The 26,057-nt window shown below is 45.6% G+C and overlaps 1 protein-coding gene across 4 annotated transcripts in view; it reads right to left on the reverse strand.

Moving 5' to 3' along the window:
- Positions 1-26,057, reverse strand: part of PLS3 (plastin 3) — a 51,261-nt gene that overhangs the window by 17,654 nt on the left and 7,550 nt on the right. For 3 of the 4 annotated variants that reach the window (XM_017818535.1, XM_017818521.1, XM_017818529.1), the window contains one exon: positions 4,028-4,114. In XM_017818535.1, the coding sequence (XP_017674024.1) occupies positions 4,028-4,094 (67 nt within the window). In that variant the 5' untranslated portion in view covers positions 4,095-4,114. Of the gene's footprint in view, positions 1-4,027; positions 4,115-14,894; positions 15,007-26,057 lie in introns of those variants that run through there. The other variant, XM_017818542.1, reaches the window with a different exon arrangement.

Genomic DNA, 26,057 nt, shown 5'->3' on the forward strand with positions numbered 1-26,057 from the left:
TCAGAAGGAACTGCACAGCAGTGGCTCTCAACACCTGCACTGGGCTCAGACAAACAGCATGTAAATGTGAAGGACACCTGAGTCACTCAAAACCTTTGGTTCTCAGGACTCAGGACTTAAGTTCTTCCATCTTAACAATATCCAAAACACCCACCTGTAAGAGTTACTCTTTCATTGTATCCTTGGAAAAAAATTAATTACTAATTTACTTTATAGATTAAAAGGGCACTTATGTCCTGGATACTTGGGAGTGGGATTTACAAGCAAGTCAGGTCTGTTGGTTGAACTGTAAGACCCCACACCAAGGTACTGGTTTTGCAGTAAAGATGCTCTCATTTCAAGTTTTAGCTTCTTGGCCACAGAAGGGCAGATTTGAGAGTTAAAGCCTGGTAGATGTGCTAGCCTGTGGTTTTGGCTTGGTAGCAGAGTCAAGTAATCTTAACTAGTGATGGATTATGTGGTGGAAAATGGATCCGTTCTTAACATGTCAAAAAGCCTGATGTGACAAATAGGCCTGAAACCCCTATCCCACAGGGCAGCTGTTTCCATTCCTGCTGTCTCCCTTCTGCAATCACAATCAAATGTACAAAGAAGCAGAATTTAAAAAAAATTTAAAAAGGAAAAAAAAAAATTCACCTCAGCAATACCAGCAAGTTCCAAAATTATTTCCAGCATCACTGCAGGCCCACCATATGGTGCCTTGCTGGATGTCCTGCAATAGGCCCAGACTTCAGACAGAAGGTGGTCTAAAATCCCTCTCTAACAAAATCCAAGGCGCTATTCAACAGCAGAAGAGGCTGTCAAAATAGAAGCTATCCCAGATGAAATCCTCCGGCGGCTGGCCCAGAATTACTAATGGAAGAAAGCAAAATTGTTTTAACACACAAGCTACAGCCTGGATTCATTATAGTCTGCCCGATGGAAAGGAAACTACAGCACATCTGAAGTTTCCTATTTCTACTGAAAGATGCATGCACGGCCAGCGTGCTAAACCTGGGAAAGGTCACGGCAGCGGCGCACGACACCAGCCTCTGCCCAGACACAGGTGGCGCAGCAAAGCCGCAATGAATCCCAAAAGCTGCTTCAAGCTCTGGCTCAGCTTCCTCCCGAGGACAAGTACTTAAAATAGCTTAAATAACAGGATGCAAGAGGGGAAAGTAACCCACACAGTTTCCTTTTAAGGATAAATGCTCAGCAGGACACACTAGCAGGATCACAGATCCCTATTTGCCTCAAGCGAACATTTCGGAGCATTGTTTTACCACCTTGCAGCACTGAACAAAGTGTTCGGCCGGGTTATGATTTTTGAGTACTTCATGTTTCCAGAAAAGATGCTTATCTCTGCTTATCTTACAAGCAGGGAGAAGGAAGACAAATAAATAGAACAAGTTTGCAGATTTTATTCTGCCCTGCCTCCCCTCTGAAATGCCACTGTTTGACCAAGTACACACACACACACACACACACACACACACACACACAAACACTCCTGTTCTGCAGAACAAATTCAGAGCTCTGCTGAGATCTGGAGCAACCTGTGCTTCTCCCACTAAGCTGTGGGTCACTCAAAGCCTAGACAGTTCCAATGACCCACTTAATTACTGTTCTCAGACATTACAATGCTTTTTTTCCTCATTGCTGTTTACCCCTTGGATCACTTCCAGTACAAATCCCAGGCTGTAGGATGCTGGAAGCTGCTTGTCTGCACTGTAGCTGACTTTAGTGATAACTTGAACAGTGTTTTCTTGCCTGTGGACTGTTCTACTAACCACTAGGTGTCTATGGGACTCATACTTGTTGCTGGCTGTCAGAGAACAGCACACCAGTTGCATGAGAGAGAGGGAATACCTTCAAGTGGCATGGAAGGCAAGCTGTGACAGAGTACACAGCAACACACCTCACTGCTCTCCAGCACCACCAGATGCCCCGATCCAGTTCAGCTGCACACAGAAAATCTGGTCAAACACACACCTTTCGAGTCCCATCAACCTACACATCCAGAGCAGCAATTTGCCCCATGCTAGAGTTTAAGCAGGTCCCCAGGAAAACCTGTATCAGAGCAGGGCACATCTTGGTGAGGATGTTCCACCCTGTGGAATGTTCCCTCCTCCCCACATCTCCTTTTTACAACACCCTAGAAGCCAACCAGCTGAGTTTTGCTATAACCATGCTTCTCAGCTGCATTCCAAGTCTTCCAGGTAGCTGGGAGATGTAAAACAGACTTTGTTTCACACAGCAGTCTTAGTCAAACTTTTTTTCGCATTCACTAGAGGTGGCATTAGAAGTTCACAGTGAAAGTCATAGCAACCAGTTCTATATTCCAGGGCAAATATGGCTCCTTTAGGCAAGAATAAAGGGAGTGAGAGCATTAAAGACACTCCTGACAGGTATGTCCCACATGTTTGTGGGTTGTACCATGCCTAAAGCACACAAAATAGAAGGCAGATGAAAAGAACTAGTAGATCTCATCTCACTTGTGGGTATGTCCAGGTTAATTATCACATTTCTCATTAATATCTAAATTTTGACACTGCCTTTATAATTTAAAACTAAACAGGGATGCACCACCTGAGCAGGGTGAGCTGGTTTGCTAAAACAAACCAGCATTTGAATTGGGTTTCTCCATGTTTCCAGTGCAAAGGCAGCCAGCCAACCTAATCTCGATAATTTCCCCCACACTAATGAAAAAAAGCCACCACATTCCAGAGAGGTTAATAATTTTAAATGTATCCAACGACAGAACATGCTGCCTACAACCCAGCCTTATTGAGGTCTGCACTCAGAGACACATTAGGCAGAGAGAAACACTATGGTCACTTGTTTTGCTCTGTGGCAGCTCAATTCCACCTGCTGGGAAAATCTCGGGAAGAGCAAGACAGAAAGGGAACTCCCTGAAATTCAACTTGTTTCAAGTTCCAACAGGGAATACTGCTCCATGAGAATCAGTTGCCTTTGAAATTCACGTTTCTCTCTGCAGATTGCAAATTTTGAGCAAGCGAGAGTTTTCACAGCCACCATGCTCTAGAGGGTGGTTAACACCTGATACAGATAAGAGGCAACTATGATTTTGTATTTAGAACCAGTGCTCAAGAGATGCCCATGTCCAGTCAGGAAAACAAAACACTGGCTCTGACCACTTGATCAACTCGCTCCCGGCCAGTGCCAGTCCCGGGTGTGGTTCCCCAGCTGCACACACTGACCTCAGTCCCCATGGCTGTGCTCCAGCTCCCATCCCACCCCTCCCTACCATCTCTCTGATCTTCCAGTAAGCCATATCAGGAAAATAAACCAACAGAAAACGATTTTTTTCCATGATGTCAGGTTTTTTGCCTGTTTCAGCTTCCTGAAGCAGCCTGTCAGAGGCTTCTGTGATGCCAGTGCATGGGGAAAGCTCTGAGGCAGGTGGAGCAGCTGGGGCTGTGCAGCCCCTGGAGCACAGAGGGGTGAAGGAGGTGAGCACCAGAGCAGAGATGGAGCCACCAGAGGGCAATGCAGGTGTGCTCAGCCACAAAGCATTTATGATCACCACAGGTTGCTCCATGCTGGCCAGGTAAACAGACACGAACTGGCTTTTGCCTACAAACGCCTCAAATGCACCTGCACCAACTCGAAATGTAGCACCTACATTTACCATCTGCAAGGCTCAGCCAATCTGCCAAAACCAGCATCACCAGAACCAAGCACTGTGCAAGCCCTGAAATACTGTCTGGGCCAAAGCAATGCAATGCCTGTTTGGATATTTTTTCTGCCATCAGGAAGCAACAAAGCCCACCCCAGAGCAACAGCACAAGGCTGTCTGCCAGTGCTCACTGACAGTCAGACTGCCCGTGGCCCAGCTTTTGTGCTTCTTGGCTAGAAGTGACAAGCCAGAAGCAACAAGGCTGCCAAGGGACTCCTTGGCGCTGAGACGATCACGAGAGCAGCAGAATGCCCACATCCTGCTGCCACTGCTGCTCACAGGGGTGGGAAAAATCCACTTCAAATGTACAGCACTCAGGAGCAAGGTGCCCTCCTCACTGCGACTTACCAACTTTGGCAAAAGCCTCCTTGAGTTCCTCCAGCTCATCTTTGGAGATTTGCATGGTGTTGGCCATCTCATTAATTTAGGGAGTACCTAAAGAGAAAAAGAACAGTGTGTGAAAACAGCCTGCATTCAGTAACATGCAGTTTCAAACAGCAGCACAGCAACAATCTGTACCAATGTCACTATAGTTCTCAAAACCACATTTATCTTTCCACTAAGAAAACAGATGTGTGAAACTCAGAGGTGGGAAATACACTCCTTAACAAGTCAAAAATCCCATTAGCCTTGTTAATATTTAGCTCTGTGTATTATTTTACAGCTATGCTGCTCTGCACACATTAAGGTACCTGCTGCCAGTGTATTCTGTAGGTCAGAAAAGCTCATATCTCCAGGGATTTTCCACAACTTTGCACAAAATCAGAATCCAGAGTTAAAATATTAATGCAAGAGATACTGAATGCCCTGCTTGCCTGTCTGTCCCCTGAGAGTATACAGCTATCAAACCCAAATAAAAAAGATTCTGAGCAGTACCTGCAAAGGGTCTTTTGGCACAAAGCAGTATACCTGATACTGTTTGCAAAAATGAAAGAGTTTGCTTTTCTACAAGAAAGCTGTTTGAATAAACACCTGCCTGTTTCCCCAGAGTCAGTCTCCAAAAAAACCACATAAAGAACAAGCTGTTTTGCACAGCCACTGATCCCCTCAACCTCCTGAGCAAGGAGCACTGTGAGCAAGCACAGAACAGCAGGCACCAGTCACGCTGAAACCCCGAGTACGCAGAAACTCCGCTTTGATCAGATCTGCTTGGTGTTTAAGAAACAGAGAGGATGAAGCATAGAGTTCCTCCACCCATCTGCTATCATCCTTCTTTCCAAGCACTGAATAGGTGCCACCCAGCCAGCCTGGACAGGAGGTATCACCATAGGGATGGGAGAAAACCAGTCACCTGCCCATGTCCCCTTCCCACGACATTCGTGACAGAACATAAGATGCCCTGTTGGTGCTCTGGCTGATATAACTGTGAGAGAGCAGTGATAGATGCATCAATGCACACAGGGGCAATCCCTGTGTGTGAGCAAAAAGACAGGCACTGATAAGCACTTTCTAGCACCTCTGCTAGCTGTAGCTCAGGGTCTGTACAAATGGGGATTTCGGCAGGCTCAGATACAACTTCAAATGAGATTTGCGTCCCAAGATTTCCAACTCCTACTTGTTAGCTACAATCCCTGAAGTTGTGAAATAAAAGGTTCCTCCTCTGCCTATGGGAACAGACACAGCTGCCTCCTCCTTTGTAAGCAAAAGGATGAGGGGTGGATTACATTTTACAGACTGTCAGAAGGCAGGATCCTGAACGGGCTGGCTCTGACTTGAGGCTCAAGCACCAAGAGGCTCAGTTTCACAAATGCCTATACTCTGATTAGCAACCCTTTTTTGTCTGTGGCTCCCAGCTGCCTTCACAAGCACTGGTTAGCTTAAGAACACAAGTTTGCCTGTAGCTGTAAATATTCATTTTCTGTAACACTTCACTCAGTCTGGAAAGAATGAAGTTGTTAGAGATGAGAGCAATGGGCAGGTGTGGCAGCCTGGGAAAGCAGCTCAGACAGGTGCTAGCAGCAGAGAAAGTCAACAAGAAGTTGCATCACTGGACAGAGACATGAAGGAAAGCACAGCAGATCCTGCCTCCTAGCATCTGCAGAGCTGCCAGCAAATAAAACAAGATGTTGAACAGTCAGTAAAAGGCACCAACAGCAAGACAACCAGCTTCATCACTGGGCTCAAGACAAAAGAATAGGGCAGGGGAGGAACCACAGCAAAGCTGCATCAGAATGACAGAGTTAAGAAAAAAAGCACCACAGTAAGTTCTTACACTGTTTCACAGAGTACAAGTTAGGCTACTTGACCAAGGCAAAGCTACCATGCAGGTCCTTGCATCAATGTCCAGTCTGAGACCTATTCCCATTCCTGGAGCAGCCCCTTCCCTGCAGCACTCCCACGAGTGCCCCAGCAGCCTGAGCCTCAGTGCCACTAGAACCTGGCTGCTATTTCCAGGGGATAAAGGAGTTGTTCAGCAAGAAAATCAGCTCTGAGTAGGCTTGTTGCACGATACAGAAGGTGGATTTCACAACTGGCAGAAACACTTGGGGAACACTATCAAGAACGGAGCCAGTTTTGGCTACACAGGCATGAGCTGCCAGGCAGGAGAGGCTGAGCTATAGACAGAAAATTCAGCCAACTCTCCTCCACAAATTCTGCCTTCTTCCTAATCCTAATATGCACCAATTAATTTTCAAACCATGAGCATTTCACTTAAAAAGGGATTTCCTGAGCATCATTATTTAACCACTTAATTGGAATTTAACTTGCTGCTGACTGTCTCTAACATCTTTAACACCAAAAGAAGAAGCAAACACCACCATAAGTTGAGAGCTTTTTAAAAAACTGCTCTGTTTGACTTTATCAGGGAAATATCACACTCTGGATATGCCCTGCAGTTGTTTGTGTGCGTCTTCATTTAAAATTCTTTTCCTTTCCAGTCCCTAGGTTGTTGAGCTCAGTCAATCCATAAAAGAGGTTCTCTCAGTTTTCATATTCCTCTTCCTTCTGTTTCTCTGCTTGAGAAGATGGAGGGAGAATTTGAACCAACAGAGAAAAAGCAGATACCTGGCCTTGTTAGTGCTGCCTGGAAAGGGGAAAGAATGTTATAACAAAATAGTCTATGAAAAAGTTAGTGGGCCACAAAGTTACAAGCTCCCAAAGCAATTATACAGAGCTTTTCTGCAATGGAGCCATTACACCATCATTGGCACAATGGACTGGGGGTCAGGGGAGCTTTTCTTTTTTTTTTTTTCTTTGATTGTGTGGGGGGTTATGTTTGTTTGTTTTTAATAGCTGAGCCTGGGGCATTCAGAATCATGTTTTTCATTCAGTTGCATTTTTAAACAAGAGGCTTTGTCTTCTGGAACATAAAAAGCCCTTTTATCTCAGTGGCATAGGGATCACACATCAGCTGCCTCACTCGAAGCCCTGTGGGACACACCACACTGCTCACGCCTCACCACGTCACACTCCTGCCGTGAGCAAAGCCTCTGCCAGGGCTTGCAATGACAGCCAGAGACTTTTAGAGGGAGGACGAGAGAACAAGGGGAAAAGAGGAGACACAAGTGAGCCAGTGATCTCACACTCGTTTTAGTCTGGTGGCTGGTGGTCCATGGGTCAATACACACGAACAGAGTCTTGATCCAGATCCCTTTTGCTTCTGCCTTCATCCCTCACCACACAGAAGAAAAGCAAGGGCAGCTCTGTAACACACAGATGCACAAAAGCACCTACCCAGAGGAGCGTGGCTGGCAGACAGTGCAGACTTCGCGTGTGATACAGATCAGAGCTGTTTAAAGTACGTCTCAGGTTTTGGAAAATCAACTCCCTTCCCCGAGAGGGGCTGTATAAAGTTTCTGTGCAAACAAATTTTACAGCTTCTAAACACACTGCAGTCACCAAATTGGGGTTAGTTTATTTGCTCTCCAGACAGAGCTGCAACACAGGCAGGTCAAGGAAAGCTGTCCCAGCCCATGTTTTGACAGCTGTAAACCACCTGGGGACTCGGCATCGCAGGGGCTGTCGCTGGAGGGATGCCTCCACTGCGGCCTCAGCACTTCCAGCACAAGTGCCAGAAGCTAACCAGGATATTTGGGTGGATTAACTGCTCAGACAGCAACTTAAAAACACTCAAGCACAGGAAAAAAAAGTCCCCAAGACTTTTGCCTGGGAACTGCATCCTACACAGGGGATCAGTGATAACCAATGGAAGGGGGACATTCAGATATTTGTACATTTTGAAAGTTGGAGGATTAGTTCAAATTAGAAAGCACATGACAACCAAATATTTTCTGACAGGCACTTGAACACTTCCAACAGAAACAGAGCTGGAATTTGCTGCTGATCCAAACGGAAGAATTTGCTCTCTTAGCAGCTCTGCGTTAGTCTGAAAACTGAGTGCTCCATCCCTCCCAGGCCTGCCCTGCATTAACATCTCTACAAATGACTGATTAACAACATCAACTTGTTTACTCAAACAGGTAAATGCACAGACACATTAAAGTGTCAACAAAAAGGTATTAATATGTCCTTTTTCCATCTGATTAAAAAAAAACCCTGAGTGAGCTAGACCAAGTCTGGGGCAGTGACTCACCCCGCATGTATTCCCCATTTCAGGAACCTGTGGTTTCCTTGCCTTTTCATGACAAAGGCTCCGACGTCAGAAGGCATGTCAGTCAGCATTAGCTAATTAAAAATACCCAAACCCCACATATCTGCGACCACTAACCCAACACATACCAGTCCTGCTTTAGGAATAACAAATAGGATAGCCAGGCACTCAGGTTCCCCCCACAACCCACAGCAAGGGCCAGAGCCCCTGGGCTTGGGCACTGATGCAGCTGCCCAGCCAGTTGGGAGGGAATCCTGGTGATTCAGCTGATACAGGATCCAGCCCCCAGGCTTCCTGTGGCTCACCCCATCCTCCTTTTCCTCCCTGTTTTGCAGGTAGGGCTGGTCCCCACCAAGAGCCACATCAGAGAATGGGGTGGCCATCTGCACTCTCCTCTTCACCCTCCCCAGTCCATTTTGAAAGATGTGTAAATCACCACAAAGTCCTTCCTAGCCCTCTCTGCTGCAAGGGCCTCTCCCCCAACGCCACAGAGACTCCCTCCACAAGGTCACAGCACTGGGACCATCCCAGCACAGCTCTGCAAGCTCCGGAGCTGCTGGGCCAGTCCAGAGCAGCCACCCTCAGGGCAAACAGTGAGGGAAGCCAGTCACTGGCAAGGGCTGCAAGCCTAAGTTTTCTTTGCATCCCTTGCCAGGTGACTGGGAAGCTGCAGAGGATGCTGCGGTGATCTCCTGACACTGCAGGAACCCTCCTCCACAGGCATAGGCACAGGCTCATGCTGCCTTTGGAAATGTTTACAGGCAGGAGAGGGCACAGACACACACCCTCGCCCCATCAGCTCTCCCAGCTCCTTTTTCTGGTCCAGTCCAAGCAAAGCCTTTGGGGTTTTATAGACAATATCTCCAAACCTGACAGCAACAGGAGGACATGAAAGCTTGTGGTGCACAGACTTGGTCTGATGAATCCTCTGAGATAAACAGTTTCCAATGCTTTGGGAGGAGACAGGGAAGTTTAGGGATTGATGGCCTGTAAATGAAAACCTATCATGTAATCTATCCTCTCCTGCTCATAATCAGTTTGTGAGCTCATCAAATGCTTATCCCAATGTTTGGCTCATCAAATTCCTACACAACAGCACCCACACCCTATGTGTGGTTATTAGAAAACACCAGGCTGCTGGAAGCACATAAACTTCTAATTGGCAATTATGTTTCATTATTGCCACTGGTCAGAGGCAATAACTGAAACCAGACCTTCACCATACTTCGTGTTTCCACATGGTGATGGGTGTCAACTTGACAAGAGCACTGATTTAGAAGATGCTACCCCATCCACAGAGACTGCACCATACTGTCCCCCAGAAATCACTTTGGTGTCACTCTTGGCATGAATGTGGTACTCTGCACACAAACACTGCGGTGTTCTTATGGACTCAGCTGTTCCCCCTGCCTCGGGAAGAAAGGGGTACATAAAGCTTTGAGCAAGTATTTCTTTGTGGTGCCAGATTTGGCTGAGTTGTTGCATCTCCTGTTGTTTTTCCCTTCAATGAAGTTTTCCCAGCCTCAAGCGCATCAGGCTCAACAGTAATGAATCTACAGCTCTGCTCTCAAGGTCTGCAATGCTTTAACTATTGAACACCACTGCACTCTAACACTTGAAAAAACCCAGCTTTATTTTGTTCTTAATCCAGCTTTTCTCAGCCATGCAAAGCACCTCAGCAGGCCAAGATGAACTACCCACAAATTCTATTCTAATCCTGAATGTCTTTAACCTCTCCTGGCTATTTGAATTTACTACCTTGCACCTCCTAGTTCTCTAGCTCCCTCAAGCTTCTTACTTTACACACCCTTTGACTGACCCAAGCTGGCTGTGTAGCCCACCAGCTGCATCACAGGGAAAGGACACATGACTGCAGATAGGGATTCCCACTGCACAGGCACCTTACAGCTCATTTCAGCCCAATCCAGTACAGAGATTACCTCCAGCTGCTGTTTTTGAGGCACCTCTAAATCAACAAAAATCCCATTAAGCAGGGTTTTGCTCTGTGTTCTTTCAAACTCCCAAAACTGTCATGCTGGGAGAGGCAGGCTCCCTGATAGGTTTACATTCGCCTGGGAGTGGACTGTGAGGCTTTGCCCCAGTTGTTGCACAACTCACTGCTGCTGCAGGGAACAAATCTGCCAAATCCATCAGGAGCAGAGACACATGCACTTAGCTTGACAGAGGTTCTCTCAGGATTTGGAGGCGTCTCCATTGTATCCATCTCTGAACAGGTACCTTCCTTCAAAGGTGCAGGTTAGAACGTCAATGTCTCCTCACTAGGCCTGTGTAGAACGATGCCAGATATTTTTCTAAGCATCACTTGAGTAGATGCCCAGCAGGGATCTGGGCCGTACAGAGGCAGGGCTACTCCAACAGTATGGCAACAACTGCAGCCAACCAGTATTCCTATGGCTTCTGCTTAGATTTTAATTGCTGCCTCAACATCCATTGACAGCCTGGACAACCTGATCCTTCCCCTTTTGCAAGCTGGTCGAAGTGTTTTCTCTTCCTTCAAGACAGAACCAGACTCTCCAGCTTCAACCATCTTAAATCCTCAGTAAAAACAACTGCTGATCCATCAGCCAATTTACATGCCTTTGACTTCCCAGTGAAAGAAGCTTTTTGGGGTGCAACCAGGCCTGGATAATGGTCAGCACGTTCAGCACCCTGATCCAGAACCAAGCTGTAGCCAGTACCCAGAGAAAACCCAAAATCAGCATCAAATCCACTCACAGCATCAAAAAGGAATCAGCCTCTTGATAAAAGACCAGAACAGCATCCAGAATATTGAAAGCTGGGGATACAAAACAGAAATTTGTAGGGATTCAAGTACACAAACCCCTCTGTGTCACAGACAGAAGAAAGAGTGCAAGCAGCTGAGGATGCTCAGCCACATGATACCAAACTGCCCAAAGGCTAGAAGGGAAGCATAAGTCAGAGGAACACAAATGCTTGCACTCCAGTTGCCCATGGAAGGAACAAAAGCTTCTCCAGTCCTCAGTGAAATCTCCTCCAACACATCCCCACCCTATGAGCCAGAGCTGTCCCTGATGCACACTGAGGAGTGAGATGCTATCCTGGAGTAGACTAGACGGATGCTTGGTCACTCTCACATCCTAGCATCTACTAGAAGGAGGCTGAACCAAGAGAAACATAAAACTGGTTTGGGACTCAAATGTAAGGGAGAAGCACTGAAAGATTTCTGAAGACCTTACACTTTGAAGGCTTCTACATGGAAGTCCAAGGCCAAGTGGATTGGGTGGAGGGTCAAAGCAGGGGCAGAGCTGACTTTTACAGAGGAGACCACCTACACTCACACACCCCCATCATGCTGCAGACTTGCATCAACAGCATACAGACTGCCTTGTTGCTCCAAATCTATTACATATATCTAGAGAGTACTTGTAATCTGCAAGGCACAGTGGAAACACAGATAAAATACTGCTCAAGGCACCAACGAATCAGTCCTTAAAAGCCTCTTTGACAAATACTCCTCCTAAATGTTACATTTTGGCACACTCCTGGTTTTAGCAAAGCAACTACTCCAGGATTGGAGAATATTTGAGATCATAACACACCAGATTGGTTTAACTAACTTTTGAATTTCAATAGTTTGTTCATATCAGTAGAAACAGAATAGCAATATTCTCATTACCTAGCTAGTACAATGTGGAACAGGCGATTCTTTCAAGACTTCTCAAGAAAGGAAGAACTGTAAACTCATACGCCTGGAACTTGCAAAAGCAAATAACATTCAGGGATAGTTTAAACTTAAGTGCAAGAAGGTAAAAGAGAGAGGGGTCAGGGTCAGGTGTCAGCTAATGGACTGAAACTCAGAAGACTTCATTTAAATTCCTGGCTCAGGCACGGAAAAGTCATGCTAGCACCTCAGGAAACTCTTATGCTGATAGCAATTCTTATTCTTGCATAGTTCCCTAAATAATGAGCAGCATTAAACACTTCCTTCTGCATATCTTAACCATACACATCTTCAAGAAAGGACCCATCTCTCACCACCCACTGCAAAACTCAGCATCCCTCATTTTATGAGAGGACTCTCAGAGCAATGGGGGGAAGACAGTGGGTTCCCTGCCAGCATAAGTGAGGAGGGATGAGGATCACAAGGCTGAATCAGTGTGAATTTTCTACCCCAGAAGAGACTGGGCCTGCTTGCTGAGACCTGCAGGTTACCTTCAATGTGCTTTAAGCATGTGTCTCTTGATTTCCCAATACTGAGCCCCAAAGGAGCCCAGTTCCTTACAAGGTTGAGCTGCAGATCTCAGCATTTGCCCTGGTCCGCAGCAGGTGGATAAAGCCCCTCAAAGCCCACACAGCCCAGACCCACCTCCATCCACCCAGTACCTCCAGGCTCTGCTCTCAGGTGGCACCTTTGCTTGGCAGGTAAAGCAACTGATATTCAGTGTGCCATGATAAAGCAAGAAGCATTACTCAGTCTCAAACCTCCCTCCTGCCCAGGTAGGGGAATCAACCAGATCCCTAAATTAAATCACAGTACAGTCACTGCTTATTCAACGCCAGCAAACAAGCTCCTGCAAGCCAAACACCCGGCATGATAGTGCTGATCCCTGGCAAGCAGGACAATAGGGAGTTTCAGCAATTAATTTTGGGAGGGTGGGTTTGGTGCAACCTTTCAGAAGGTACAGCTGTGGTCAAGCAGTTTTGCAGACTGTTTTATCAGTCTGAAGGTAAACAGAGCTGCCAATGGCACAGTCAGGGCTGAAATCCCAGCAGCGACTACAGCCCAGATGATAAACATTTAGAAACGTGTCAATAAATGTTTTCTTAAAAAGAAACAAAACATTAGAAACTACAAACCGTACCCTAAGCATTGTAATTATGTTTTAAAAGTGTCTTAAACCCCAGGAATTTCAATAACTTATCTCTTACTAGAAAGAGCTACTGATAAAAAAAACACTCTTTTCCATCCTTCCCCTGCTGTCTGTAATCTTGTTTAGAAAGCACTTGGGGAAAAGGGAAAGAAGTCAAAATAACTTGTTTCAGAAGAAGAAAGCAACACTAGATTGCAATAAATTAGTGTCACTGCATAGCTCTCCTAGCAGCTTTAAGAAGTAAGAAAAAACCCTATAAATTCACCACTTATTTACTCCAGAGAAGACAGTACAGATCCTATCTACTCCTAATAAAAGAAAAAACATTAATCTCAAAAATTAACGTGCAATGGCTAGAAGAGAAGGAAAACTGCTGTCCTTGCCTCCCAGGAAGCTGCCATGACAGGGAAATCACATTTACTCTTACTGCAGGGTGTTCCCCACACTCCACTATAATTTAACTTAATATGGGGAGGAGCGATAGGGAGCAGTCATTAGTCTAGGATCAGGCAAGCTCCACTTTGTGACTCTTGGATTTTGAACAAGCATTAATAACCTCTGCAAAATGCACTCTAATTAGCAGGTTTCAAGGTTATGCGGGATTTCTAAGATGCATCCAGCACTCCTGGAGCCGAGCACTAACTTCTCCTTAGGACCCTTCAAGCTGCTTAGCCTCCTCCTACTGCCTCAGTTTCACGGCTCAGCCAGTGCCCCATACCCCTAGGACAGATATTGTGGTTAAAGAGACTATGCACTGTAAACAGCATGCAATCTCATCACTACTTTGAATTTCAGGAGGGTTTGAGAGTCCTCCAGCTGTGGAAATCATTCTTTAGAGACAGATGCTTTGCAGAATAAATGAGAGTAAGAGTGAAATATCATTTCTCGGCCTTTTGGCTAAGATCAAGTGTAGTATCAGTTTAATAAAACATAACTAAGCAAAACCTCAGAGAAACACATTCAGTATAAACAAAATCAGGACATGAAGAAGGTTTACTAGATGTGTTTTACAGGTTTGCAGACATGTTAAGCTTAAGTTTTTCAGCACAAAAAATTCAGTATTTCAGTTCAATACTTAAAAGTACTGGTATGTAAGTGTTTTAAGCCAGTAGCAACTGCTATAAAGCACTTGGAGAGGGTCTGCACTGGCTTCCAGCAACAAGTATAGCTGGCTGTGACCAGAAAACACAGCAAGCAAAGTAAACTCCTCAGTTTGGAAACTAAATCCTGCCAGACTGTAATGCCTCCTGCCATTCCAACTGGAATAGCAAAGCCCAGCTTCTCCAGATGAAATATCCCCAAAAAGTTCAGTAGCTGTCACAGCCAGCAGCCTATAGCCATTTCCCAAAAGTACTCAGAGCTCCTCACACTTTCTGCAAAGCAGACGTTTAAATATTTAACACTTCTAACATACAAGTTTAAGCAGTTCTGCTTTGTAAAAGACTGCTACAGACTGAGAGGGAGTAGGATTGTGTCCCAGACAGATTTCTGGGAAGGCACACCCTCAGCCCTCGATTGGAACATTAAACCCTCGGTGATGCACAGTCGGTGCAGCCCTCGCTGCTGCTGTTTGCACACCCTGCTCAGTCAGGTGCACAGATAAATTCCAGATTTAAGCACATTAAAACCTGAAATTCGTTCTGCCCACAGCTATTTTCCTCTATCTATTACAGCAGTAGGAATCACTAGACGTTTTGCTGACAAAAGCAAATCAAGTCGTTGCAGGACAGTCTTTGGCTTGTGCCTGCATCGGCACAGCCAGGCAGCACCTAAACGCCAGCCCGGCCCGGGACACCCATCCATTCCTTACCTCTCCTCCTCTATCAGGGAAGGCGAATCGCTCCCTCGCCCGGCCCGAGCGCTGAAGCGTCTCCCACGCCCCCAGCCCGGAGCTGAGCAGCCAACATTCCTCCCACCATCCCCGCCCAGCGATGGGAGGTCGCTTCCCGAGAGCCGCGGAGGGATGCGGTCATGTCGCGCAGAGATGCGCTAGAACGGCCCGGTTATCCCATGAGCACGGGGCACGGAGCGGGGATTCTCCCCCAACAACCAGCTCGTTCTTTTATTGCTCGGCACTTGGGAACAGAAGGCAGTAAGAGACAAAGCTTTTAGGTAAGCAAACTATTTTTTTTTTAAAAAAGGGAAAAAAAACCCTCTCTTTGCTCTTTACTATTTAAAATAAATGCATTTTGCTTTGCTATTTCTCGGCATGTCCAGCCCAAGAGCAATGCAGAACCTGTATTTTGCTTTATGTACTTATTTTATGGATGTCTTTGAAAAAACCAGAAGCTCACAGAACACTGAGAGAATCCAGACCTATTTGGCCTCAGTCTGTACTAAAGGAGGATGCTGCCTGCTATTTCACCCCACAGTTTCTTAAAAAAAAAAAAAAAAACCAAAAACAAACAAACAAAACAAAGCCCAACGCTGGTTTGAATAAGTGGTTAAATACAGAGTTTGGAGCTGGCCCATACTACAATATATTGCATTACCTCATCAATAAATCCCTGTCTGCTCTAGACGGAAAATGGACAGACATCTGCTGCCAACAAGGAAGACACAAGCAACAGAAACATTGTGTACTGTGTCATTGCTAATGCAATGCACAGGAACAGAATCAGTCATCAAAAAGGTTAAGTGAGTTTTCCAAACTGTAATCACATATTTCAGAAATTTCTGATCGTGTTAAAGTCCATAATGTTTCAGCCTTTCCATAGCTAAAAGGAAAGGATGTCATTTGCTAATAAACAAAATATCTGAATTAGTGAAGAATGTGAAGAACTCGTGACTGTTCTAAAAGGTAAAAATACTTGGCCAATAGTGTCACTGGGGATTTTTTGTTGTTTCTTTTTAAAAATTACCTCAGCCAGGAAAGTGAGTCACCGCCCAGTCCCACTTCTTGGGTATCACCTGAAAATTTAGCTTCCAGTTGTAAAGTTTCAAGAGAGGTATAAAACACACCCCGAAATAACTCAAAACAGAAAACCTAACCCCAAACCCACAGCCTGACAGCTTCCTCAGGATGGCAAACATCATGGAAACCAAAATAGAAGTTTTTATGCCCAGAACTGCAGCTGCAACTTAAAAGGAAAGAAGTTGGCTTGAAAAACACTACTGCAGTCCACGAAGGCCAGGCTGACTGCACATCAGATGGGGTTTAGGGAAGAATGACTTTGACTTTGCTCTGACTTGCATCAGCAACCAGCTTCAGCATCACATCAGCTCCTGGATGCAAGGAGCCCAACCGGCTGCTCTGATCCAAACCAGTGACTGAATCCAGCCTGTGCAATCTCCAGGCAAACATGCAACAAAAACTTATTTCATGAAGTTTAGTGCCTCCACTTTCCACTCTACATGTGAGCATATTGCACAGTGTAAATTCATCCTGTAAGGGTTAGAAAGTGCTGAGGCTTTGGGGCTTGACAGGTCCTGGGGAGAGCATGCCAAAGCCCAGCTCCCAAACTAGGTTGTGACTTCTTATCAATGGCAGAGCCATTGCACAAGCAATGTCTGCTTTTGGGAGGGAAAAGAAAAGCCTCCTCTCCTTGCTTCTGGCATCTGTGTTGCTGGGATAGAAAAGCAGCACCTGCAGATGTGCAGGTGACGGATTCGCGCTGCAGAGGTAGACGCCTGAAAGCCACCAGCCCATGGGTCTTCAGAACTCCACTTACTCACTTTTCTTTTCTCAGATAAGCGTAAAGAGCAGCCTACAGGGCTAACAGGTATAACTGTTCCCTCTCAGAGGGAAAGGACATTCCTACCCACTGTCATCAGGTAGCACAGGTCCTCAGTGGCTCCACCGCCAGAAGTTCGATGCACATGCACAGTGCACGTGAAATACCCATCTTCCACATTTGCAAAGGATCAGCGATAGCCAGTTTTTCCAGAGCTTTAAGAGCTCTCTGAATACTCCAAATCCAGTCCTGTTGGTCCAACCTGCAATTACACTCAAACCCAAAATAGCACCTCAGCAGTGCCAGCACCACTCATCTGTGCGTCATGCCCCGAGACTCACCACGCCGGGGTGTGGCGATGGCAGGCAGTGAATGCACAGTTCCCCGGGCACTCCCAGCCCACTTCCTCAAACACGCCTGGTCACACACACCACTCCCCACAGTCTTCCAAAATAGGAATTTTTTTTGGTAGAGCCAGTATACCACTGTATTTTCCTCTTCCTTCCTCTTCAAGGAAGCCTTTTAGGGAAGAAGAAGGTGCCTGAGGTGCTCAGGTGACATGTCCGCTCCCCTGCACAGAAGGAACGTTGCCATGTAGGTTTATGCACAAGGAGAACTTCCAGCACTGACAGGATTCCTTCAGCACATCATTGCGCAAGTGGACACATCTCCTCCCCAGCTCCAGCTGCCAAGTTTCACTGGGAGGCCACTAACACATATTTGCCCTCCAGAAGTTACTCAACGATGGCTGTGGGAGCAGCAGCTGCTGCCTTCCAGGTGACAAGAGAGAAGAGAGGGTAAATCCAGGAGTCACCCTGTCCCTCTCCTTTTACCACTAGCCCTCAAGAACTGACCCTCTGGCAAAGTTCTGGGGGAGGAAGGGAGCTCATCCAACGTGCTAGCCTTTGGCTACATTATGCTGTGCAGGCCCACTGCTCCCTGCAGTGAGTCCCACTGCCCAGGTGAGGACAACCACCTGCTTCTGGACACCAGGTTTTCCTGCCCACTCCAGAAGTAGTAGTTTCCACACTTAGTTAGCAATGCCAAGAGACATCATGCTAATATTGGAAGCTGTTCAAGATAGCTGATGAACCCATGGTGATGAGCATGCTACATCAGTCCTAGTGATTTTTTGGATGGGTTTTACCTGTGGGCACTTCTAGCTTCTGCCTAAAATAGCTGTTTGCTGGGGTACAGTCAGTTCTACTGTCAACCAGCCAAGGGGGTGTAAGACGTGTTGGTCCCCTCCAGCATCTCAATGGTAGAGCAATCTCTATGGCCAGGGGGCTGGGCCACAGCAGCCTCAGGAGATCCCAGAGCCAACAGAGTATCAGCAGACCTCAGTGGGCCTCCAAGAGCAGCAAAGGTGGCTCAGCTTCCTGCCTCTGCCTGCTCTGGTGCTGCACACTGAACGTTTTCAGGAGCATTCCCTCTCCTTAAAAAAAAAAAAAAAAAAAAAGAGAGTGGGGAGAAGCACTAAAGAATGAAGAGCTGAAATAGAAATCAGCTAACCTAAATAGTCTACTTCACTAGAAAAAACCCACCATGCTTTAGAGAGCAAATCTGAGTGCCCAGCCACCATCCCATTTTGGACTGGGATCAATGACATTTACTATGCACCAGATGCTCCCCTCCTCCAGTTCTGTCCACATTCTCTTTAAAAGATAAGGATTTTAATGACATTATGCACAGACAGATAGAAGCACTCTCCCCTGTGCTTTTCGATACAAATTGAGGGTTTATGCACTTCTTGCTTTCACCCTCAGCTGCAACCAATGGCAGCATACATTCCATCAATGTAAACAGCTGTGCAAAGATGTGACAACTGAGGAGCAAGCATTTGACCTTAACTCCTCGGTTTATCAGTCTTTTTAAAGAAAAAACAGATCCATCTTTGCTAGATTTCCCCCCTAAAAGCTTCCTGAGCTGCTCTGTCAGCGAGCCTGTCATCTGGAAGAAAGCAAGACATTAGTCAGGCTCATGCTTATTTAATAAAAACCTTGCATATGCAGGAGGGACTGAAAGTTAGTCTTTATTTAAAAAACGCCTGCAAAATACAGTATGATTTTCCAGTGCAAAACAGATCTGAGGGCTTACCCAGTTTATACCCTGTGCTCCACCAGTGTTCAGCTTAGCAATTAACCAGCTAGTTATTCACAGCTTAGATTAGGGAGCCATGCAGTCACCAAAGAAGTCCACAAATATGCCCAGAACACTGTGCAAAGGATATTTCATGTCTTGCTATTTCATAAGGAAATCGGAGGCTTCAACTGATGTCAGCTCCAGGAAATGAGCCACAGGCAGATGATGCCGGAAGCAGGCTTTATATTTAGTACTGAGTCACCCACTTTATTAAATTCAAAAGACAAAAAAGGTGGGTGTGGAGAAGGGATACGTGGAAAAAAAATGAACAAGTTATTCCCTTGAGACTATGGGCCCTGGAGAGTCTAGTGTTGGGTGGGGTTTTTTAGTAAAGGGAGAGAGAAACTAAAGATGACGTGGGAACCCTTTCTGCTCTTTGACTGGAAAAGCAGTTGCCAGATGTGCTACACTTCCCTGGGCAGAAGCCAGCACATTGCAGGGGTGTGCAGTGCCTTTGGGATTTGCTCTGGCCAGTCCTGCAGGCAGGTCTCAGGCTTGAGCAGGCCACCACCAGTTCTGAGGCACTTTCCCATCCTTTCTGCTACATCTCCTCTGAGCCAAAGGATAAGACACTAGAGGAGCTCAGAATAGAGAATAGTTCTTTGTTTTTTGATGCTTCTTAAAACCTTTTTTTTTCCTGCATGTCAAAAGACCTTAGTACAATCTTAACTGCAAATTGTAGCACAATGTAAATGACAGAGTACAGATTTGTTCAGAAGAGGTTTGTATTTTCATGCAAGTCTGTCACAAGCCTTTTAATTTTCTGCCAGTGATAAATTCTCTATAGCCCGAGCAGCAGCAACAGCTTTGCAAAGTTTGCAGCTACTTAAGCCAGACTTTTCCCCTGAGAAGACTCACTTTCTAAATATTAAAACTTAAATACTGTTGCCAAAGCCAAGCACTGCACCTCACATTGACTCAAAAACTCAACTTCAAGAGCTCTCTCTAATGCCAAACATCACCAATGACTTGCCTACAGAAGCACCCTATTAAATTACTAATAAAATTGGTGTAATCTTCAAAATAAGATTACAACAGTAAAAAGGATGTGGCTTGAAAAATAAATCCATGGGCTGTAGGAAGACTGGCAATTATGAAGAACCAGAGGTCAGGAACCACTTAATATCCTCCACCAATGCACAATAAGAGGTTATACCACTGCAGTCACAGCCTGCTCTGACCACCAAATAGACATTTGGCCAACTGCTGGCCACTGTCCAGACCAATCTGCTGCACCCACTCCTGGCTAGTGGGAGGCTGTGGGACACTGCCACTGGGTGGCTCTTCAGTCCCACACAACCCACCTGCAGGTGACCTCCCACCACCAGAAAGGTTTCATTGCTGGTGCAGTCACTGACCAGCCTGGGCATCAGCCCGCACTCCCAGCCCAGCCTGGGAGGATCTCCAAGGAGGGACTGGTATCTTGTCTGGACATCCTGTCAGAGGCACGTGGCCCTTCATGTTGTGCAAGGGGACCTACGAGTTCAGCTGTGTTGAATTAGTCCAGAATCTCATCTCAAGGGACCTTGAAGCTTTCTCTGGTATTTAGCTCGTGCATTTGTTGGCTTCCCTCCAACTGCTCTTTTTGTCTCAGAGCCCAACCGAAAATCTCCTTTAGGATGGACCTGCTGGACAGGCCAACTTCAGGGACTCTCACAACTACTGCACTCTTCAAACAGGTAGAAAGGTGAGGTAGAGTCACTCACATATACACTGTAAGTTGTCACCCATAGCCTTCAGGTCCCTAGAGTGCAATCTTCACCAAACACAACTCATTACACTGTTAATTAGTAAGCTGTCTCACATTTTCCAGACCATAAAAAACAGCTACTAGTAGCAGACTGATCTCTATGCTGTGAAGCCAGTCTTTGCTTTGATGGCAGATTTCTTATATTCTCTAGTGTGTTGTTGCTGTTGAGTTTAATGCTTTATGAATTAAGAAAAACCTTCATCCTAACAATTTAAAAAAGCAAACAAACAAACAAATTTACAAATCCTACATAAAGTCAAGACCAAGCAAGGCCATGTTATTACACCAAAGAGGTCCAAATGCTGAGCAAGAATATGAGCTGTGAGAGTTACATGTGAAAGGGCAATGCACTAAAAGAAAGTGCAATGCCTAGCTATGTGCCAGGTTGATATCAACCCAACGCACAAAGCCTTAATTGCTAAAGTGAATCATTGACTGGTACTGGTTGTAAAGGCTCTTGCACAACATGGGGTTCCAAGGCCATTCACACAGGGCAGAATCTTACTCCATTTCATGGCTTCCCAAATCTTTTTTTATATAGGCCTTCAGAACACAGGGAGCAAAGGGACCAACAAAAATAACCCTATGTAATGCAGAAAAAGGGTACATACTACTTAGAGAATGGGGAGGAAGCGAGGGAAACACAAAAGTTGTTGTCCTTAGTGATGGATATAACTAAAGTAGGATGGGCACTGCCACAACCATCCATCCAGTGCAGCTTCAGTAACTTCCAGGAGCTTCTTAGCTGGGCAGAAGCAGTGTAAGTTTTTCAGCTTTTCAACAAGAAGTCTGACTGTGCTGCTTTTGCTTGAGCATTTGGTTTATATAAAACAGTGGCAAGAGCCCAGCTGGAAATTAGATCAACGAGAACATTACAGAGGAGTGGGCAACAGAAGGGCAGGGGTATGATTGCACTGGAACCTCCCATCCATATCCCCAAGGAAAGCTTAGTCTCAACCTTGGCCAAACAGTGCAGAAAGGAACAGGCTAAAGTTTAGGTCAGATATTAAGGCTGCTTATTCAAAATGTTTTCAGTTTTCAGAAGGCCCAGTTTCCCTTCTCTCCTAATAGAAAGGTGAATTCTACCTAAGTGAGGATTCAGAAACTTGCTTATTACTTCCAGGAGCACTGAGGAAAATGAATGCTTTTGTAAATGTATTTCCATTTGTTCTCTACTGACCTTCAGAATGTTGCTATCTCAGAAACAGTTCTTAAAAGCAGGGGCCAACCTTCTCCCTGAATGCCTGCAGAATAGCAATCATAAACCTTTATATGCACCTACAACACCCTATGTATTCCCTAAAATAAAGCCCTCACAATGCGTTCTCGGAGGCCAAACATTTTGTGCGAAATTCAGGAAGAAACAGCTTAATTGCAATATTGTTTTGGAACTCACTTCCTTTGTTTCTGTGACCAGCTGGAGACAAGCACCTTATTCTACGCTGGGTCAAGGAAATGTTTAACTAAAGGATTTATAGGAGAATATATATGCGTGTATATACACCACCACAGCACTGCAGCTGCTTGACAGTTAGAGCAGAAGGTAAATATTGTTTTAACCCAAGGAAAACAGGGATGGGCTGGAGTATCAGCCGGCTCATTAATGTCCTGCTGCACAGGCTCCAAGGCAGGAGAGCATCCAAGCCTGTCCCTGGGACAAGACTCAGCATCCTGGAATCTCAAAACCACAGCCCTGCTCCAAACCCAAACAACGCTCCACAGACCCTTCCTGGCTGATTAGCAGGAAGAAGCACGAGATTGCAATGGCAGCATAAACAAGGACCCAGAATTTATGATCTTTCAGACACCATTTAGTAGGTGACCCAGCTGAAGCACTGCCTCACAAAATATGAATGGGATTGGTAGCTTGAATTCAAGTTTCCACTTGGTTAGTACTGTCCTGGGCACTCTGAAAACTTTGGTGCTTGCCCAGCAGTTCCTCTGCTGAAAGGGGCTGTGCCGAGCTCTGCCGTGAAAACAGGGACAGAGACTGTGAAAACACATGGGACCTCATTCACCATTTCCATCCTTCCCGGCAGGGCAGAGTCAAAGGCAGCAAGTTCAGTCCTACTGTTTGTGAAAGGAGAGCAAGACACTCTTCTACCTTGTAGCTCTGGAGAGACGGCAGAAGAAGCAGATCAGCAATCCCCTTCCCTGTTATTTTGAGCACAGTCCATGGAGCAGAAGTCCTGGTACATAGACTTCTGCCACCAGGGACAGTACCAAATGCACCAGCAACATCACTGAGGCAAAGACCAATACAAACATTAAAAAAACCTCAAATCTGATCAAATTTAGGAAGAGGCACATGCATTGCTATGAACATGGTAACCCAAAGTGCTCCAGTCTCCAGTTTCTGTTGGAAGTTAATGGGTCCACCATAGGTGGGATGCTCCCATAAAGCAAAACTACTCATCTCTCCACTCCATCTTGACACGAACTGCATCACTCACAACCACTATTTCTGGCACTGACAATGCAGAGTGTTATGTGGTACTCCCAGCATGCAGAACAGGATCCCATCTCACTCACCCAGTCAGCTCCTGGGATGCCAAGCTGCAAAGATTCTTTGAGGGAATGAGCATATAGAAAAGAAGGACTTCAGCTATAACTTTCAGATAACACAACAGACAGGGAAGAACATGGAAATGGCACACAGGTGACTGTGCAAACTTGTTTCAGTAACAACCCACTGCACATCCCCTTCCATCCAATCCAGACAGGGTACAAGTGTCTATTATGCAAGGTCTTCAACTTGCATTTCAAACTTCTTGTGCACTCAGCTCTGGAGAGTCCTAATTTAATCCCTAACATATTGGCAAAAAGTAAGCCACACAGATATAAATTGAGTGCAGAATCACATGCACTCAATGTGCCTGTATGTCCTTCTAGTGACAAAATATTTTTCATACGTTGATCTTCAGGAAAGAAAGAAAAAGAAAAAGCATGGGAGAACAGAGGTGATTATTCTTAAGCTTCTTTTTCCTCCACCACAAGAAACACAACAATTTCAGTAGCAATCCAAGGGGATGTCCCTAGAATGCTGCAATCAATTCTTTTTTTTTTCCCCCCCCCAACAAGACAGTCTCCATTTCATCTGGAACCAAGGCAGCAGAAGCAGTTCTAGCACACAAAACTCTGGCAGAAGCTGCACTAACAGGACACAGGTCAGGGGCAGGATTACCTATTGCCAGAGGTGAGACCACTCCAGCAGTCACCGACACCCCCCAAAACACACAGCATCTCCCCAAACCACAGCCCCATTCAGCAGCTGACACAGGAAACACTGATACAAGCCAGCAGTATTTCTGATGTTACTCAGCCTGTCTCATCTACCAGATCATGAGTTTTTTCTTCTTTATGTTTTTTCCCAAGTTGGTGTTTTTCATTGTCTTGACCTGACCCTGCAGTGGGCAGCAGCTCACTTTGCCTTGTGTAAGTTTCTGTATTGATACAATTTTTTCAAACATTTTTTTCAAACAAAATTCAGTTTCCTCTAGAAAAAAAAAAGTCTGTAGTAAAGACATAACTGCAGGAGTCAGTTTTTGTACTTTAAGAATCTGAGATATGAACAAGTAGCCCCTTGACTCTCAATTACAGTATAAACATGCAATCGAGTTAGACAAAGGCTCTGAAAGCTCGTCCCTAGGCTTTGGGGGAAATAAAATCCTTCTAGTGTCCTTCTACAGCCAGTTTCGGGACTGTTTACAAAGGTTTTATGAGACACAATATTTCACATTTTTAAGGTTTTTTTACAGTCTATCTAGTCTAGAATAAAAGAACAAGAAACAGAACAGGCCAAGGCAGAGTCTACAAAAACTGAAAAGAAAAAGGCATTTTCTCTCATTACAGAGAGACCTTTGATCGACAAGGTCACGTAAACCAGGCCCACAGAGCACACTAGTCATAAACAGCCACGAACAGGCAATGGGCAGAGTCTCCCTGCCCTCCTCCCATCACACTCCCCTGCTCATTTACTCCCACCCCTGCCCTAAACAACCATAAAGGCTTATGGTTAAGCTGGAGGAATTGCTAGGGAGCACCGCCTGCTTCCACATCCCAGATCAGCCGCATCCTGCCTTCCCCCACGGAGCAGGCAGGAGCCTGCAAGAGGCTGGCATTTGCTACCACCCTGTAAAACGACTCACTGCCTCACCAAGCGTGGCCAAAGACAGTGGAAAACAAATTAAACCACACCAGAAGTCAACAGTTGAGGTTCATGAGGTAGAGAACAGATGCCCAGCGCAAGGAGACACTTGGATCTTCCCTCTGCTATCCCACAGCCAACCACTCAGACTTGCCTGAGAAGCTTGGGTTTGAGGCTTAGCTTTTCCAATAGGCAGTGGGGGAATGAGATCACCACACCAGATACCAGCCAACCTCTTGCCCTTGATGTTTTTTTCTGTTTTATAAGAGGAGGAAGGAGTGTGCAGCTCAGGTCTGAACAGACAGGACTGAGCTAGAGGCTGTGGGGCAGGAGCAGTCTCCTGGCCATTGGACTTCCCCCCAGTGCTTAATTAGAGACATTCTTAAAGTGGCAGCCTAATGTATAGGCTGTGGTCTACAGTTTTCAACTCTTTCAGGTCCTTCAAGAAGCATGGCTAAAACTACAATAACATCTACGATAACAATGTGACTGGCAGTCAGACATCTGGCTCTGCACCTTCCCAACACCAGTCACCTTTGCACTTTTGGAAGAATTAGCAGAAACAAATTTTCCGAGGTATTTTATAGCTGAAGGGCTTCCATGGCTGCCAATACCCCAGAAACCAAGACATAGATGTGTTGTGCAGAGTTTTCAACTTGATGAAAAGGAAGACTATTTTTAATCCAAGCCTACGTAGGGTGGGGCTCAGTCTCCAACGAGGCCAAAAAGCCACTATAATCCACAAGACCAATGCCTGGCAATCTTTGCTTGCAGGCTGATGTCTGTTCTATTTTGGGGATGGGAGGAATTTAGAATAAGAAGATATATAAATTAAAAACAAAGGAGGCTATGAAAAGTGAATAGAGGGAAGGGCCAGACTTATCCTGTGTATTTTGGTCTAAAGAACAGGGCTCTAAAAGAACACAAATCAGATTTACTTTCTTTTCCATTTCCTACAGTAGATTATAAAGTATAATTTACAACATAGCCTGAGGAGAGTACAGCCCCAGTGTATTTTGTGCAGAAGGAAAAGCCAATCCATGGCTCCTCACACAACAATGAGAGCCTTGGGAGGATGAGGCAAGAAAACAGTCACCAGCCATGGACATACCACAGGGATCCTATACCAGGTTTCCTATCTCCAATACCAATAAAACAACTGTTGGGACACCTTGTTGTTTTGTGCAGTTGGGACTGCAAAAAAGTCAAATCAGAGGATTGGAAAATAAGAGAAGTTTTGTTTATTTAGGTTTATGGCCA

The sequence above is a fragment of the Lepidothrix coronata genome, unplaced genomic scaffold (genome assembly GCF_001604755.1).
Source record: "Lepidothrix coronata isolate B3197 unplaced genomic scaffold, Lepidothrix_coronata-1.0 Scaffold2, whole genome shotgun sequence".
In the NCBI taxonomy this organism is placed as follows: Eukaryota; Metazoa; Chordata; class Aves; order Passeriformes; family Pipridae; genus Lepidothrix; species Lepidothrix coronata.